The following is an 18,497-nucleotide window of genomic DNA, read 5'->3' as shown; positions in this document are numbered from 1 at the left end:
CCCGAGCCGGGCTCGAGTCGAGTCTGGAGCCCGAGCTGGGCTTGAGTCCGGAGCCCGAGCTTTCAGGTGACTTCTTCCTACCGCCATACGTCTACCCTTATGAACAAAGAGGTGAAGAAAACAAAGCATAAACATTTGAGGTAAAAAAGGAGGGACACTTAGATACCCAATTAGTGGCTTATTTGTACAGAGTAAACCCAGGAAATCTGGATTAAATCACAGCTTCTACGTGTAACCAAATTGTGTGAACTTAGGTTAATATTTAATATCAAAAATCCTCCTTTTAATTCACTATCACACATGAAAGCACCTTCGAAATACATCAGTTCAGTATACCAGCTGTACAAAAACCTACTGTGTTTGATTTAATAGACTATATTGTTGTTCTAGCTATGAGAATATGGCCATACACAGAGTTCACATGACAACTGGTGGGGGGCTGGGGGGGGGGCAGGAATGGTTCTAAGTTAATGCTTAAAAAACTAATAAAGCCAAAGCTTCCACATGCTAAAGAAATGCACATTTAATTTAATCACCTTATACTAGATGTTTGGGATATAATTTACATTGCAAACATTTTCAGGGCTCGGCTTGTGCGTGGGCTCTACGAGCCAAGACAGACCCTTGGCTCGACTCTTGCACTGCTGGCTCTGTTAATTTTTTGGCTCGCCTATGCGAGAGCTATTGGCTTTGTCAATGCTTGTTTTTACTTAGCCATCGAAGCTACCAGGTGGCATTCCCACCGAAGCCAAGAACACTGCACATTCGGTTTTCCCCCTGATTCTTTGGTTAAAAACCCCTAATGATATAAAACACGCACCGCGGACCAGAAACGCAATGAAAGTGCGACCTGGTGTTTCTTGTTTTGTGTCCTCACAATTCCTGCTTGGAAAGAGGTTATCTTGTTAGGATACATCTTCTTTGGTGCCCTGTCCCATTAGTGATGTCAGTGGGACGAGCGGCACCCAGTGCCTTCTCAGGTGGCCTCAGTGGTCGAACTGGGCGTGGATTGGTTGCCTTAGCGTCAAGTGACTGACCTCTTACGTACAGCGACGAGAAACACACAACATGCCTAGGAGTCCCAAAATGTATGGAGGTCAGTTTAGGCTTTTGTGCCCTGATGTGCCTATGGGGGGGTGGGGACTAAACCAGTAATATTTAGAGGGTGGTGGTGGGGGGAATCAGGAAGGCGTCCACCCTGCAACCTTACGATGCACGTCATGCGGACACGGGAGGGAGTGGTACCCGGGCCACGCTATGCAGCCTCCAAAGCAATATTCCAAGGAAGGCCAATGAAGGAGGCTATAATGAAGGGTCAGAATTCTAGGGGCTGGATGCTCAAAGGAAGTGATTAGCCACTTTGTTCAATCTGAGGGGCACCGACTGCGTGATGCGTCTCCAGCACAAGACCCATGTGGTCAGGAAAGGTTGGCATCGCTTGCCATCAAACTGGTTTCCTTGGCAGCCTTTCTCCTAACTCCAAGAAAATGGCTGGGTTGGCTATCCTGGTGGCAAGCTCCTACAATGGGGAGGTGAGCGAGAGAGTAACAGATGCAAGTGCTAGAGCGTTAGCTCTTAAGGGAACTTACTCCTTCAAAGGGGGAGGTGAGCGGGGGAGGTGAGCGAGAGAGTAACAGATGCAAGTGCTAGAGCGTTAGCTCTTAAGCGAACTTACTCCTACAAAGGGGGAGGTGAGCGAGAGAGTAACAGATGCAAGTGCTAGAGCGTTAGCTCTTAAGCGAACTTACTCCTACAAAGGGGGAGGTGAGCGAGAGAGTAACAGATGCAAGTGCTAGAGCGTTAGCTCTTAAGGGAACTTACTCCTTCAAAGGGAGGTGAGCGAGAGAGTAACAGATGCAAGTGCTAGAGCGTTAGCTCTTAAGAGAACTTACTCCTACAAAGGGGAGGTGAGCGAGAGAGTAACGGATGCAAGTGCTAGAGCGTCAGCTCTTAAGGGAACTTACTCCTTCAAAGGGAGGTGAGCGAGAGAGTAACAGATGCAAGTGCTAGAGCGTTAGCTCTTAAGAGAACTTACTCCTACAAAGGGGAGGTGAGCGAGAGAGTAACGGATGCAAGTGCTAGAGCGTCAGCTCTTAAGAGAACTTACTCCTACAAAGGGGGAGGTGAGCGAGAGAGTAACAGATGCAAGTGCTAGAGCGTTAGCTCTTAAGGGAACTTACTCCTTCAATGGGGAGGTGAGTGAGAGAGTAACGGATGCAAGTGCTAGAGCGTTAGCTCTTAAGAGAACTTACTCCTTCAAAGGGGAGGTGAGTGAGAGAGTAACGGATGCAAGTGCTAGAGCGTCAGCTCTTAAGAGAACTTACTCCTTCAAAGGGGAGGTGAGCGAGAGAGTAACGGATGCAAGTGCTAGAGCGTCAGCTCTTAAGGGAACTTACTCCTTCAATGGGGAGGTGAGCGAGAGAGTAACGGATGCAAGTGCTAGAGCGTTAGCTCTTAAGAGAACTTACTCCTTCAAAGGGGAGGTGAGCGAGAGAGTAACAGATGCAAGTGCTAGAGCGTTAGCTCTTAAGGGAACTTACTCCTTCAAAGGGGAGGTGAGCGAGAGAGTAACGGATGCAAGTGCTAGAGCGTTAGCTCTTAAGAGAACTTACTCCTTCAATGGGGAGGTGAGCGAGAGAGTAACAGATGCAAGTGCTAGAGCGTTAGCTCTTAAGGGAACTTACTCCTTCAAAGGGGAGGTGAGCGAGAGAGTAACAGATGCAAGTGCTAGAGCGTTAGCTCTTAAGCAAACTTACTCCTTCAAAGGGGAGGTGAGCGAGAGAGTAACGGATGCAAGTGCTAGAGCGTTAGCTCTTAAGCAAACTTACTCCTTCAAAGGGGAGGTGAGCGAGAGAGTAACGGATGCAAGTGCTAGAGCGTTAGCTCTTAAGCAAACTTACTCCTTCAATGGGGAGGTGAGCGAGAGAGTAACGGATGCAAGTGCTAGAGCGTTAGCTCTTAAGCAAACTTACTCCTTCAAAGGGGAGGTGAGCGAGAGAGTAACAGATGCAAGTGCTAGAGCGTTAGCTCTTAAGCAAACTTACTCCTTCAATGGGGAGGTGAGCGAGAGAGTAACGGATGCAAGTGCTAGAGCGTTAGCTCGTAAGAGAACTTACTCCTTCAAAGGGGAGGTGAGCGAGAGAGTAACAGATGCAAGTGCTAGAGCGTTAGCTCTTAAGCAAACTTACTCCTACAAAGGGGAGGTGAGCGAGAGAGTAACAGATGCAAGTGCTAGAGCGTTAGCTCTTATGAGAACTTACTCCTTCAATGGGGAGGTGAGCGAGAGAGTAACAGATGCAAGTGCTAGAGCGTTAGCTCTTAAGCAAACTTACTCCTTCAATGGGGAGGTGAGCGAGAGAGTAACGGATGCAAGTGCTAGAGCGTTAGCTCGTAAGAGAACTTACTCCTTCAAAGGGGAGGTGAGCGAGAGAGTAACAGATGCAAGTGCTAGAGCGTTAGCTCGTAAGAGAACTTACTCCTTCAAAGGGGAGGTGAGCGAGAGAGTAACAGATGCAAGTGCTAGAGCGTTAGCTCTTAAGAGAACTTACTCCTTCAATGGGGAGGTGAGCGAGAGAGTAACGGATGCAAGTGCTAGAGCGTTAGCTCTTAAGAGAACTTACTCCTTCAAAGGGGAGGTGAGCGAGAGAGTAACAGATGCAAGTGCTAGAGCGTTAGCTCTTAAGCAAACTTACTCCTTCAAAGGGGAGGTGAGCGAGAGAGTAACGGATGCAAGTGCTAGAGCGTTAGCTCTTAAGAGAACTTACTCCTTCAAAGGGAGGTGAGCGAGAGAGTAACAGATGCAAGTGCTAGAGCGTCAGCTCTTAAGGGAACTTACTCCTTCAATGGGGAGGTGAGCGAGAGAGTAACGGATGCAAGTGCTAGAGCGTTAGCTCTTAAGAGAACTTACTCCTTCAATGGGGAGGTGAGCGAAAGAGTAACAGATGCAAGTGCTAGAGCGTTAGCTCTTATGAGAACTTACTCCTTCAATGGGGAGGTGAGTGAGAGAGTAACGGATGCAAGTGCTAGAGCGTTAGCTCTTAAGAGAACTTACTCCTTCAAAGGGGAGGTGAGCGAGAGAGTAACAGATGCAAGTGCTAGAGCGTCAGCTCTTAAGGGAACTTACTCCTTCAATGGGGAGGTGAGCGAGAGAGTAACGGATGCAAGTGCTAGAGCGTTAGCTCTTAAGCAAACTTACTCCTTCAATGGGGAGGTGAGCGAGAGAGTAACGGATGCAAGTGCTAGAGCGTTAGCTCGTAAGAGAACTTACTCCTTCAAAGGGGAGGTGAGCGAGAGAGTAACAGATGCAAGTGCTAGAGCGTTAGCTCTTAAGCAAACTTACTCCTTCAAAGGGGAGGTGAGCGAGAGAGTAACGGATGCAAGTGCTAGAGCGTTAGCTCTTAAGCAAACTTACTCCTACAAAGGGGAGGTGAGCGAGAGAGTAACAGATGCAAGTGCTAGAGCGTCAGCTCTTAAGGGAACTTACTCCTTCAATGGGGAGGTGAGCGAGAGAGTAACGGATGCAAGTGCTAGAGCGTTAGCTCTGAAGAGAACTTACTCCTTCAAAGGGGAGGTGAGCGAGAGAGTAACAGATGCAAGTGCTAGAGCGTTAGCTCTTAAGGGAACTTACTCCTTCAATGGGGAGGTGAGCGAGAGAGTAACGGATGCAAGTGCTAGAGCGTTAGCTCTTAAGCAAACTTACTCCTACAAAGGGGGAGGTGAGCGAGAGAGTAACAGATGCAAGTGCTAGAGCGTCAGCTCTTAAGAGAACTTACTCCTTCAAAGGGGAGGTGAGCGAGAGAGTAACAGATGCAAGTGCTAGAGCGTCAGCTCTTAAGGGAACTTACTCCTTCAATGGGGAGGTGAGCGAGAGAGTAACGGATGCAAGTGCTAGAGCGTTAGCTCTTAAGAGAACTTACTCCTTCAAAGGGGAGGTGAGCGAGAGAGTAACAGATGCAAGTGCTAGAGCGTTAGCTCTTAAGGGAACTTACTCCTTCAATGGGGAGGTGAGCGAGAGAGTAACGGATGCAAGTGCTAGAGCGTTAGCTCTTAAGCAAACTTACTCCTTCAAAGGGAGGTGAGCGAGAGAGTAACGGATGCAAGTGCTAGAGCGTTAGCTCTTAAGCAAACTTACTCCTACAAAGGGGAGGTGAGCGAGAGAGTAACGGATGCAAGTGCTAGAGCGTTAGCTCTTAAGGGAACTTACTCCTTCAAAGGGAGGTGAGCGAGAGAGTAACAGATGCAAGTGCTAGAGCGTTAGCTCTTAAGGGAACTTACTCCTTCAAAGGGAGGTGAGCGAGAGAGTAACGGATGCAAGTGCTAGAGCGTTAGCTCTTAAGGGAACTTACTCCTTCAAAGGGAGGTGAGCGAGAGAGTAACAGATGCAAGTGCTAGAGCGTTAGCTCTTAAGCAAACTTACTCCTACAAAGGGGAGGTGAGCGAGAGAGTAACAGATGCAAGTGCAAGAGCGTTAGCTCTTAAGCGAACTTACTCCTTCAAAGGGGGAGGTGAGCGAGAGAGTAACAGATGCAAGTGCTAGAGCGTTAGCTCTTAAGCGAACTTACTCCTACAAAGGGGGAGGTGAGCGAGAGAGTAACAGATGCAAGTGCTAGAGCGTTAGCTCTTAAGCGAACTTACTCCTTCAAAGGGGAGGTGAGCGAGAGAGTAACAGATGCAAGTGCTAGAGCGTTAGCTCTTAAGCGAACTTACTCCTACAAAGGGGGAGGTGAGCGAGAGAGTAACAGATGCAAGTGCTAGAGCGTTAGCTCTTAAGCGAACTTACTCCTTCAAAGGGGGAGGTGAGCGAGAGAGTAACAGATGCAAGTGCTAGAGCGTTAGCTCTTAAGCGAACTTACTCCTACAAAGGGGAAGGTGAGCGAGAGAGTAACAGATGCAAGTGCAAGAGCGTTAGCTCTTAAGCGAACTTACTCCTACAAAGGGGGAGGTGAGCGAGAGAGTAACAGATGCAAGTGCTAGAGCGTTAGCTCTTAAGCGAACTTACTCCTACAAAGGGGGAGGTGAGCGAGAGAGTAACAGATGCAAGTGCTAGAGCGTTAGCTCTTAAGCGAACTTACTCCTTCAATGGGGAGGTGAGCAAGAGAGTAACAGATGCAAGTGCTAGAGCGTTAGCTCTTAAGAGAACTTACTCCTTCAATGGGGAGGTGAGCGAGAGAGTAACAGATGCAAGTGCTAGAGCGTTAGCTCTTAAGAGAACTTACTCCTTCAAATGGGAGGTGAGAGAGAGAGTAACAGATGCAAGTGCTAGAGCGTTAGCTCTTAAGAGAACTTACTCCTTCAATGGGGAGGTGAGAGAGAGAGTAACAGATGCAAGTGCTAGAGCGTTAGCTCTTAAGAGAACTTACTCCTTCAAATGGGAGGTGAGCGAGAGAGTAACAGATGCAAGTGCTAGAGCGTTAGCTCTTAAGCGAACTTACTCCTACAAAGGGGGAGGTGAGCGAGAGAGTAACAGATGCAAGTGCTAGAGCGTTAGCTCTTAAGCGAACTTACTCCTTCAAAGGGGGAGGTGAGCGAGAGAGTAACAGATGCAAGTGCTAGAGCGTTAGCTCTTAAGCGAACTTACTCCTACAAAGGGGAAGGTGAGCGAGAGAGTAACAGATGCAAGTGCAAGAGCGTTAGCTCTTAAGCGAACTTACTCCTACAAAGGGGGAGGTGAGCGAGAGAGTAACAGATGCAAGTGCTAGAGCGTTAGCTCTTAAGCGAACTTACTCCTACAAAGGGGGAGGTGAGCGAGAGAGTAACAGATGCAAGTGCTAGAGCGTTAGCTCTTAAGCGAACTTACTCCTTCAATGGGGAGGTGAGCGAGAGAGTAACAGATGCAAGTGCTAGAGCGTTAGCTCTTAAGAGAACTTACTCCTTCAATGGGGAGGTGAGCGAGAGAGTAACAGATGCAAGTGCTAGAGCGTTAGCTCTTAAGAGAACTTACTCCTTCAAATGGGAGGTGAGAGAGAGAGTAACAGATGCAAGTGCTAGAGCGTTAGCTCTTAAGAGAACTTACTCCTTCAATGGGGAGGTGAGAGAGAGAGTAACAGATGCAAGTGCTAGAGCGTTAGCTCTTAAGAGAACTTACTCCTTCAAAGGGAGGTGAGCGAGAGAGTAACAGATGCAAGTGCTAGAGCGTTAGCTCTTAAGCAAACTTACTCCTACAAAGGGGAGGTGAGCGAGAGAGTAACAGATGCAAGTGCAAGAGCGTTAGCTCTTAAGCGAACTTACTCCTTCAAAGGGGGAGGTGAGCGAGAGAGTAACAGATGCAAGTGCTAGAGCGTTAGCTCTTAAGCGAACTTACTCCTACAAAGGGGGAGGTGAGCGAGAGAGTAACAGATGCAAGTGCTAGAGCGTTAGCTCTTAAGCGAACTTACTCCTTCAAAGGGGAGGTGAGCGAGAGAGTAACAGATGCAAGTGCTAGAGCGTTAGCTCTTAAGCGAACTTACTCCTACAAAGGGGGAGGTGAGCGAGAGAGTAACAGATGCAAGTGCTAGAGCGTTAGCTCTTAAGCGAACTTACTCCTTCAAAGGGGGAGGTGAGCGAGAGAGTAACAGATGCAAGTGCTAGAGCGTTAGCTCTTAAGCGAACTTACTCCTACAAAGGGGAAGGTGAGCGAGAGAGTAACAGATGCAAGAGCGTTAGCTCTTAAGCGAACTTACTCCTACAAAGGGGGAGGTGAGCGAGAGAGTAACAGATGCAAGTGCTAGAGCGTTAGCTCTTAAGCGAACTTACTCCTACAAAGGGGGAGGTGAGCGAGAGAGTAACAGATGCAAGTGCTAGAGCGTTAGCTCTTAAGCGAACTTACTCCTTCAATGGGGAGGTGAGCAAGAGAGTAACAGATGCAAGTGCTAGAGCGTTAGCTCTTAAGAGAACTTACTCCTTCAATGGGGAGGTGAGCGAGAGAGTAACAGATGCAAGTGCTAGAGCGTTAGCTCTTAAGAGAACTTACTCCTTCAAATGGGAGGTGAGAGAGAGAGTAACAGATGCAAGTGCTAGAGCGTTAGCTCTTAAGAGAACTTACTCCTTCAATGGGGAGGTGAGAGAGAGAGTAACAGATGCAAGTGCTAGAGCGTTAGCTCTTAAGAGAACTTACTCCTTCAAATGGGAGGTGAGCGAGAGAGTAACAGATGCAAGTGCTAGAGCGTTAGCTCTTAAGCGAACTTACTCCTACAAAGGGGGAGGTGAGCGAGAGAGTAACAGATGCAAGTGCTAGAGCGTTAGCTCTTAAGCGAACTTACTCCTTCAAAGGGGGAGGTGAGCGAGAGAGTAACAGATGCAAGTGCTAGAGCGTTAGCTCTTAAGCGAACTTACTCCTACAAAGGGGAAGGTGAGCGAGAGAGTAACAGATGCAAGTGCAAGAGCGTTAGCTCTTAAGCGAACTTACTCCTACAAAGGGGGAGGTGAGCGAGAGAGTAACAGATGCAAGTGCTAGAGCGTTAGCTCTTAAGCGAACTTACTCCTACAAAGGGGGAGGTGAGCGAGAGAGTAACAGATGCAAGTGCTTGAGCGTTAGCTCTTAAGCGAACTTACTCCTTCAATGGGGAGGTGAGCGAGAGAGTAACAGATGCAAGTGCTAGAGCGTTAGCTCTTAAGAGAACTTACTCCTTCAATGGGGAGGTGAGCGAGAGAGTAACAGATGAAAGTGCTAGAGCGTTAGCTCTTAAGAGAACTTACTCCTTCAAATGGGAGGTGAGAGAGAGAGTAACAGATGCAAGTGCTAGAGCGTTAGCTCTTAAGAGAACTTACTCCTTCAATGGGGAGGTGAGAGAGAGAGTAACAGATGCAAGTGCTAGAGCGTTAGCTCTTAAGAGAACTTACTCCTTCAAATGGGAGGTGAGCGAGAGAGTAACAGATTTATTTATTTATGTGATTTATAGAGTGCATAGCTACCCAGAGGCTTCCCCGCGCTGACGATAAGAGCTGTAGTGAGAGACAAAGGCCACTTAATGGCTTGATGGAAATAGCCAGGTCTTCAGCTTTTTCCTGAATATCAGTTCATTTTGCTGCCCTCTGAGGTCCAACGGAAGCGCATTCCACAGTTTATGGACTAAGTGGGAGAAAGCTCTGCCTCTCCATCTGGATTTTTTAATTTTTGTGGTGCTAAGGTGTGCGTGGGAGGACCTTAGAGATCTCTAGGGGGTATAGCACAAGATCAGGAATTTAAGTTTAGTGGGCCTTTCTTATTTATTGCCCTGTGTGCAATACCGAGGGCTTTAAATTCTATTCTTGACGCTATTGGAAGCCAAGGGAGTAGTTTCAAGGATTCTCCAACTGGCGCTTGCCTATGGGGTTGAAGCAGGAGCCTGGCGCCGCAGTTCCCATAGTCCAGACGGGAGACTAGCAAAGTTCTCCACCCGACTGCGGAGCCTCCACACTCGTGAAATTACTATTAAAATGCAGTTTTGTGAATTTCAAAACAAACGTAAACTTACACAGAAGTTTACGTTGACCTTTGTGAATCAGGCCCAGAGTGGTCAAGATAAGTGGGCGCTATGTAGCAGCAATGATCGGAAGCAGGTTGCTTGGAGTTGCTTGGACAGTGATCGGCCAGACGTGCTCAGCAAACACACCGTCAACGTTGGATGTTTTTAGAACAGAGTGACATCTCCCGTCTATTGTGGGGCTGCTGGAGCACCAGCCGATAAAGAGATTGAAAAGATGGTAACAGCAGCACAATGCCCAGACCAAGTGATTGCATAACTGGTACAGGGCAAATGTTGCATTGAGAGCCAGATTTAATACAAGTTAGGAAGTTGCAAAACTCCTTATGCGATGGTGGCCCGCTTGTGCGAGCAGGTGAACAAGAAACTGCAGCAGGCGGCGATGCCGCTGACATGTGAGAGCTCTTAATACCATCTGAGATGCTCTCAATTTTACAGTCACAGGAATCCTATAATACAACATGGCGCTTGCACGAAGGATTGAACAACCACGAACAGTGGGTGTGAGGAGCACCTGGCTAAAGGAATCAGAGACTGCAAGTCACTGGACCCTGTAAGAGAAGGGGCTTTCCAACTCCAAGAAACCCTGGACTATGCAGCAGGTTACAAATTACACAATACTCATTGTAGAACAAAGGTTGGGAGAAAACAGTAGTGAGATAAAGAACAAAATCCAACAGTCCTACATTACACAGCGCACATTGGGACATTGGCAGAACCTAAGTCAACAGTCCGCGGTCTGTATCGATGCATGTGCGGACTATCCATAAATGTCCTTTCCTCGAGATCTTCGATTCGGATGGAAGGCCAAGCGAACTCACGCCCTGCAGCTTGAGGCGTGGGAGAAGGTTGATGAGGGACTTGTGCCTCCCTTCAAGCCAATGGGAAGTAAAGAGATCCCAGGGTCTCTTGCCTATTTGGATCTCCTTGTGGGAGACGGAGGTTCAGCATGGGAGGAATTTGTTCATCAAGATCACTTTGGCCTCCTCCTTGAATGTGATCGCAGATCGGTTGGTGAAGGTTGCAGGTGGGTGGGAGTTCCAGATCACGGGACTTGTGAAGGAGAAGGTGAGAGAGTAGGTCCCTTCTTATTTCAAATCTTGGTAGTTCCAGTCAGAGGGAGTTGGGGCTGCGGAGTGAATAGCTACTTCTGGAAATAGCGAGACAGCCCACCTGGTATTTATGGAGACCTGAGTGTAAGTGCTCATGGGTCAGACGTGCTTGAGCATGCTTATAACTTTGATAGGAAGCCGTGGGTGATATACCAGGGAGGGCTCAGTGTGATCAATGCTTCTTGTCAGAGTTACCAGCCTAGATGCGGCCTTGAGGGTTGCTTGGAGAGGATTGAGGTGAAATTCCAGTGCTTCAATTAGAGCTGCAATTCCATCCTCTAGTGTGGAGATGACCGCGGCAAGCAAAGCATTCTTGAAATCCGGTAGACGGATGAATGATTCGACCTCCTTAGGGAAGCAGAGCTGGAATAGAGCACGGCGTGTGGATCCGTGGATGTATACTTGCATGCAACACTGTTATTCACGGATATCCCTACTGATTAAATGATGACCAGTTTACCCTTTATGGTGCCTAAGAGCTTGAGCCATTCCTGTCAAGGGGAACTGTGAGGGGAAGAGATGAGGGGGAATTCAGTCTTCAGGGATTTCAGTTTGAGGCAGTTCTGGGCGAACCAAGCTGGGGCCGTTGGCAGGACCTTGTTGAGAAGGATAATGTCATCTAGGGAGACTATTGTTCGGTATAATTGAGTGTCATCCATGAACATGTGGTCCCCAGATTTGAGTGATGATGAAAATCAATTTGCTGCTCCATGTAGAGGTTGAAGAGTACAGGAAAAAGGGTACCGCTTTTCGGGGGCGGAGGGACTGGGGATGGGCGAGTTAAGAAAACAACCATTTGAGACCATTTCCTGAAAATCCTATTCTGTGCTCAAGCATCTTTTACAGGGTGATGTGGTTGCAGTGTCGAAAGACGAGGATAAATCAAGGAGGATGAGAAGACAGGAGTAGTTGTGATCCAGGATATTGAGAGCATCGTTCAGGATGTGTAAGGTGGCCGCATCTGTACCTTGGCCTGGTCTAAAACTGGATTGGCAATCGTTGAGCAGGAAAGGGAGGTTAATTAGTAGAGTAGTCACTTGGGTCCATTACCTAAGACTTATCACTGAAGTGATGACTAGATACTTATCATGGGAATGGAAGTGATAGAGCCTTAAAGAAAATTACCTCAGAGCATGGTTGACTCATGTTTTAATCAATACTGACCCTTTATTGTTTTCCTATATTAGCTACTTATAGACTAGGTCTAAAGTGATACTAATTACGTTTTTAAGATCTTATTGCTTTATATATATACACTGTTGTTTTTAACCCATGCCATATGATGTTAAGCGCTCCGATACCCATGGGTCATGTTCGTGCTATAGAAAACTGTTAATAAATAAATAAATAAATAAATAAATAAATCAAGCTACTTCAGACAGTCATTGTGGTAGCAATCACAGGCGTAGAGGACAATTATCATCGCCGTATTTAGAAACCTTTCACAGCTATTGAGCCAGTTACCATGTCCTACAAGATATATACGGTGACAGTAACCACACCCAATCAAACTATTGTGTAGGCACTGCTATCATATCAAACTGTTGCGGTGACAGTAATCATGTCCCAGGGAAAACTGGCCATTGCATCAAGCATGCCCGCGTCCCCAATCAGTTGAGTACCAGTAATGAAATCAGACAGGATTTAGAAGCATATCCACGTCATTGACTGTGCTAGCACCCCGTCGCCCATCACTTAGAGTGCTACTACCAATACGCTCTGACACTATTATTTTAGAACCAATCAGTGCAACGACTGACTCCGAGGGAACACAGCCATCTCAGGCCTGCGGAAGATGCTCCCGGGCAGGATCTTTAGGACCGGCCACAGGAATCTTTGTGCACGAGTCGTAATTCAGGTGATGATAAAAATCTAAATCCTGGAGACTCCTTCGGCTCAGACCCTGCTCTCTGGGATCATCCTTTGACGGAAGCAGTTTGAGAGGCACGCCAAGTTTAGTAGAGCAAGAATGACATCTGTACACTTTTGCGTTTGTTTGTATCTGAAATTTCTTTCTACACTCTTATTTTGATAAATGAAAATACAATTCAATATATGCAACACCTAAGCTGGGCAATACTGGAGGTCTTAACCTGGCGGAGTACCCTATTTCATATCAGACTCATAAACACTAAGATTAGTCCTTGAGAAAATTCATCAGCCTACATTGACCGAGCAAAAAAAGTATGCTGACCTAGTGATTAAAAATGCCACTGTACTTTCAATTTGAGCAAGCTTCGGAATTGAAATACAGAAGGCGGCTTATTGAGATTCCAAAAAACACAAAAGTGTATGGATCCTATCAATACCATTATAAAACTACAGTGCAACTCAAACTTCTCAAAACTCTCTTTGTTGACAAGAATAAAAGCTTGCAGACAGACGTTTTTGCCCACAGGAATTCTGCGCAATTCATGATTTTTACTGATTGTTCTCTAAAAGGGTTCAGATCCTCTGCAGAGAGATCTGAAGCCGTATGTTTCCATAACAAAGGAACCATTTTATTAGTAGAAATACGAGGCATGCATTTTTTGACCGGGTTTACAGGAATATTTTATAAGTTCGCCAAACAATTCGCACATTGGGGCTAAAATCAACTGCCTTGCGTTTTTTTAAACCATGCACACTTTCCAACTTGTATATTAAGGAAAAAGTCACACATCCTGCTCTCTTCCTGGTCCCAGGAGCCCCTGGCACAGACTCCCATCCAATCCCTGTGCTGCTCTTATGCTACAAGAGCAGCAAGGTTATTGGCCTGAGCAGGCTGAAAAGACGCTCCGCTGAGGCCAGGGAGTCTGTGGGGTTTCTCAAGCCCAGCTGTTCAATGCAGCCAGGCTGGAGAAACCTAAGTGCGCATGTGTGTTTGGCCAACCTGAGACGGCCAGCCAAACACATTTGCGTACATGGGAGTGCTCAAACAAAGAAACTAAATAGGGGCCGGGGGGGGGAGGTGGGCGAAAGAAAATATGAGCACTCATGTGGAGTGCTCAAACAAAGAAAAATATAGCTCATAACATGGGAGCAGTGGATGGACACAGTACTTGGCTCTGGGGAGAGCTAAACAGAAGAAGAGGCAGGACACATGCATGTTATGGACCAACGGGAATGAGGGATACGAGAGCCACGATGAAGCGCACAAATGGAAAGCCTGTAGGCGGGCCTAAGCCCACTGAATTATAAACAACATGTCTCTTCGAGACTGCGCATGCGCGGTCTTGGCGAGTAATAAAACCAGATCTTGTCTGATGGTCAAATACCACGGCAACAGCCGGTCTCAACACCAGAAATACTGCTTTATAAACAGTTTCTCCAGTATTCCACGAATATGAATAACAACAACACCAACTATTCATTCAAAGATTGGCGCGCTCCATAGTGCTCCAGCTGTACTCAGAAGGCTGAATTATAGCAGCAGTTTCCATCCCACGCTCATATTCTACGGTCCCCAACCCCTGAGAGGCAGAGAGAGATGACGTGGGCATCAGTGAAAGAGACATGCAATATGTGACAATTGGGAGAATGAACATTGTGGGTTTTTATACCGCGCCCAATGCCCCCAGCCCGCTAAGTGCCACTCTACCCGATGTCCTCACCTTACTCCCACTTCTCTTCACCCGGAAGCGGTCATCCTTCATCAGGCAGTCGAGCAGGTCTTCCATCTTCAGCTCAGAGACACTGCATGGAAAGAAGCAGGGGTCAGTCCAATGTGCACAGTGGTACCGACGACCCCACAATGCCTGTGTTTATCAAAACAGCACTTACCTGTGTGCATCGTCCTGTTAAGGACACCAAAACAATGCCTTAAACTGGAGGTACAACACCGTTATCAGAAGCCTACAAATTCCAGCAATAAACTACAGGATACATTTAATGTATGGTGAAAACTACAACTCCCAGCGATTCTCTGCAGAAGAACTACCGAGCAACAACCTCGCCAGCCGTTAGCCACTTATGTAGGTAGAACCCACCCCACTTTTGCAAACTGTTCTTCAATAGTTTCACTGCACAAGTGCAGTGAGTCTGTGACACATTCCATCAGTAACAGAGTTCTATTCCTCAGCAGCTTAGCAGTCTTGGAAAAACACCTTTAAAAAAACACGCTCTGCAATGCTATAAGACACAGCACAAATCCAGACAAGGCAAATACGTGCAACACAGAGGACGCAGTGTGGGAACAACAGGATAATGATAAAATTGATAATTACGCACTTGTATAGCGCACGACTACCCGGAGGCATCTCAGCGCTTGTACGAATACCGCTGAGGAACCCTTCCTGGCCTTTTCCCTGTGAGGTGCCCACTCCTGGGCACCCCCAAGGTGAAGCCAGGCATCCTAGCGTTGTTGGGGCCGTTGTGGAGATTAAGCAAGTTATTGCCCAGAGTGGCAGAGTGGGACCCATGATTAGACTAAGCACCGAGGCGAGAATTATCAGGTCCGAGGACATTGAGCCCAAGAGCCGCCGAGGCGGAAATTGAACCCTGGTCCCGGGCCAGACCTCTGCATCAGGGTCTGCCACTCTAACCATTGAGCCGCCACACTTCTCCACAGGATCATGGATCATGGGATCATGGTAACATGCACATAGGGGGCACGGCTCCCAAATCCTTACAAGCACTGGCAATGCAAACAGGTCTAGCTTTCTTGTGCTGCATCCTCTCTCAAAGGCACATTGTTCACCATGCACTCACATGAGCAGAGTCGTTTATCTCATGAGTATTAGATATCGGGGGAAAAGGAGCCTGCCTCTCCGATGTGACGGAATATGCACAACGGAGAGTGACTGAGAAGAGGAATAAACCATGTGAAAAGACGGTTAGGGGTCAATCCGAGAGCTGAGCTTCTTCAGACAAGTGTCAACAAATGCCTCCAGCACCATGCAAACGGTCCTAAAAAAAGACCAGCTTTTTCACTGGTAACATTTGGCCAACTGGGACAGCAGCAGGCGTAGGTAAATTACGTAACAGACATGGCAGCTGCATTTGTACCATCTGAAGGGGACAGGTGAGATAGTTAGCTAAGCCCAGAAAAACTGCCTTCCTACAATCCAAACAGGGTGAGATTCTGTTAGATCACCCACCTTTTCCCCTAAAATAAGAGGCAGGGAATAATTTTCTTTTAGACTCTTACAAAGGAATATTAATTTCAGTAAAGATCACGCTGCAGGCCCTGATATCAGATACATGCCAATACACCCAATTCAGGTGGGAGCCTCCCGCTTTTTGATGCCGAAAATGCGTTTTTTTGGCCACTTTCCGCCTCACGTTGTATCTGCTGCAACAGAAGTCAATGGGAGCGGAGCGGGGGAAGGAGGAGAAGGGGGATTATGCTTTTTAAAATCTCCCACATTCCTCTTCTAAAATGTTGGGATGATATTGGGTTCATGTTTGACACCTCATACACCTGCAGACACAGAGCACAAAACGGTCTGTACCGGTGTGAAGAATTCTAACTTGGGACATTTTTAGATGCAAAAAAGGCCACTGGACAGAACGGGGAGGTTGGAGAGCAGTGAGGAATTTGTGGTTAGATACAGTATCCACCAGAAGAGAGTTACCCAAAGTAAGTAACTTCCTCCTCTGATGGATACTTTGAACCACAGATTTATCATGTTTAGAATATGTAAAAAAATCAATGCCTCCCAACGGTGGAGGATCTATAGAGGGAAGTCAGACTAAATTGTCTTGCAGGATTGGACAGGCAAAAAGCCCTTCCAGTTAGACCACCAGGTGGTCAAGGTAGTAGTGCTTCGAACAAGTATCCGCGGACACCCACGATATAGCCCGGCAGATGTTAAGAACAGGCAACCAGCATGCCAACACAGTTGTATCAGCCTTAGTCCTGGTGGACTGGGCTCTCAGTCCTTTCGGAGGCTGCTTCTTAGCCAGTGCATAGCAAATCTTATTGTGGGGGACTATCCACCTCCACAGAGTCCTCTTCTGCAGCGCCTTCCCTTTCTTCAGCACAGAGAAGCCCACAAAAAGCCGTTTGTCCACTCTATGGTCCTTGACTGACCGACTGATGGTATTTCTAAAGCGCACTATTGCCGAGGCGTCTTGGTGCTGTGTGAGGTAACTAAGCAAGCGCTAACCGATATTTAATTGGGTAAAAAGCCATGTCTTAATTTCCTTCCTGATCAGCCTCCGGTTGGAGATCTGTCTGAGCTGCAACGGGATGGAGTTCCATAACCTTGATGCCCGATGGGAGAAACCCTTGCCTCCCCATCGTTGTCTTTTAATCTTAGAGACAGTGGCCAAACCCTGCGTAGTAGACCTCAGAGACCGAGTTGGCAGATAACGCATGAATAGATGTTGGAGGTCGGAGGCACCATCTCCAGACAGTGCCTTATAGACCAAGCATAAGGCTTTAAAGTCCACCCACCGTTTTACTGGGAGCCAGTGTAACTGCCTGATGGAACAAGAGGTAGGCTGATGCTTGGGCAGATTAAGAAGTAGTCTCGCCGCTGCGTTTTGAACTGATTGCAGCTTCGCCATTTGTGCAATGCCAGCTCCTAAATAGAAGGCATTGCCATAGTCAATTCTGGAGAAAATGGTAGCAATTACAACTGTTTTCCTGAGGCAGAAAGGGATAAACGGCAGTATCTTTCTCAGCCCTTTGAGCGTGTAAAAGCATGCTGAGACCACTTGATTATTCTGTGGCCTCCAGGACATGTCTTTATCGAACACTATGCCAAGATTCCTGGCTTTGGCCACTGGAATCGGACAGGCCCCTGCTGAGGTGGGCCACCAGAGCTGATTCCATATGGAGGCTCTCTGGCCAAACTCAAGAACTTCAGTTTTTCCCGTATTCAGCTTTAAGAAGTTCTGGTTCATCCACAGCATAACCTCAGACATACATAGGGAGAAGTCGGCTGCCTTGGATTCCACCGAATGGGAGACTGACACGATCATCTGAGTGTCCTTGGTAAGATCAATGTAAAAAGTTACAGTTCTTCTGAGGTCCAGCGGAAGGAGCTTCTCCTCCCCTTTCGAAGGATCACGCAGGACAAAAAATGCTGGGAGAGTGATGGATTGCCCGATGTGGAAGGGAGTCATGAATGTTGGCAAGAAGGCCGCCCGAGCCCTTGGCACCAGCTTGCTCAGAATAAAGGTGGTGAAGGGTGGATGCACAGACAGTGCCTAAAGTTCACTCACTAAACACGTTGAGGTGATTGCAATGAGGAGGACAGTCTTTGGAGTCAGAAGACACAAGGAGCAGCTGCGTATCAGCTCGAAGGGTGTGCACATGTGAAATGTCACGATCAAAGGAGGTGCCACTGTGGTATCACAAACTGTTTGAGAGTGAACACGTGAGTCAAACCTTTAATAAACTATCACAAGTGATTTAAACAAGGACTGTTGGTCCAGTAAACAAAAAGAGCCAAAAGGCCACAAAATGACCTTTAATAGGGCCCAGAGCAAGGTCTTGCTGGGCCAAAGACAAAACAAATAGAATATGCAACAACTTGGCTTTTTAAGGGATCTGTCTTGCAGACTCCACGATAAGCATAGCATAGCGCCGTCATACACCTTCAGGTGCAATTAATGCTCTATATCAAGTGGATATAACATAACACAGGAGGGTTGCCTAATGGATTCAGTTTTAAACAGGTCTACCAGGTCCCTGGAACCAGGTCTTCAATCCATCCAGGTAGGACACAGATAACGCCTATGTATGTAAATTGTGTATATTTGGTAGGATGTGCATGAAGTGAGTGTTAAATGTGGCTGTGGCCACCCAGGGATCCATCTGGATTTTCTGCACAAGGGTGGTAGGTAGGATGGAGAGAGGGCCAGAGAGCAATGTGAATTGCAGGCTTCTCCAAAACATTCCTGTGGTCCTTTGTAGTGGAACTGACGTTAGGGTGTGCGGGTAGAAGTCAAAGGGGCCCTTTGTAGTTTATGGAAAACCTCTTGCCCTTATAGCTCTACTGTTCGCCTGAATTGT

The 18,497-nt window shown here is 47.3% G+C and overlaps 1 protein-coding gene across 1 annotated transcript in view; it reads right to left on the bottom strand.

The window, feature by feature from the left end:
* The window catches only part of DDX31 (DEAD-box helicase 31), a 227,763-nt gene that overhangs the window by 95,049 nt on the left and 114,217 nt on the right, over positions 1–18,497 (bottom strand). The window contains exon 17 of the mRNA XM_078646174.1: positions 14,146–14,227. Within this exon, the coding sequence (XP_078502300.1) occupies positions 14,146–14,227 (82 nt within the window). The remainder of the gene's footprint in view (positions 1–14,145; positions 14,228–18,497) is intronic.

The sequence above is a fragment of the Lissotriton helveticus genome, chromosome 5_1 (assembly GCF_964261635.1).
Source record: "Lissotriton helveticus chromosome 5_1, aLisHel1.1, whole genome shotgun sequence".
Classification (NCBI taxonomy): domain Eukaryota; kingdom Metazoa; phylum Chordata; class Amphibia; order Caudata; family Salamandridae; genus Lissotriton; species Lissotriton helveticus.
This window is presented reverse-complemented; position numbering and strand designations above follow the sequence as displayed.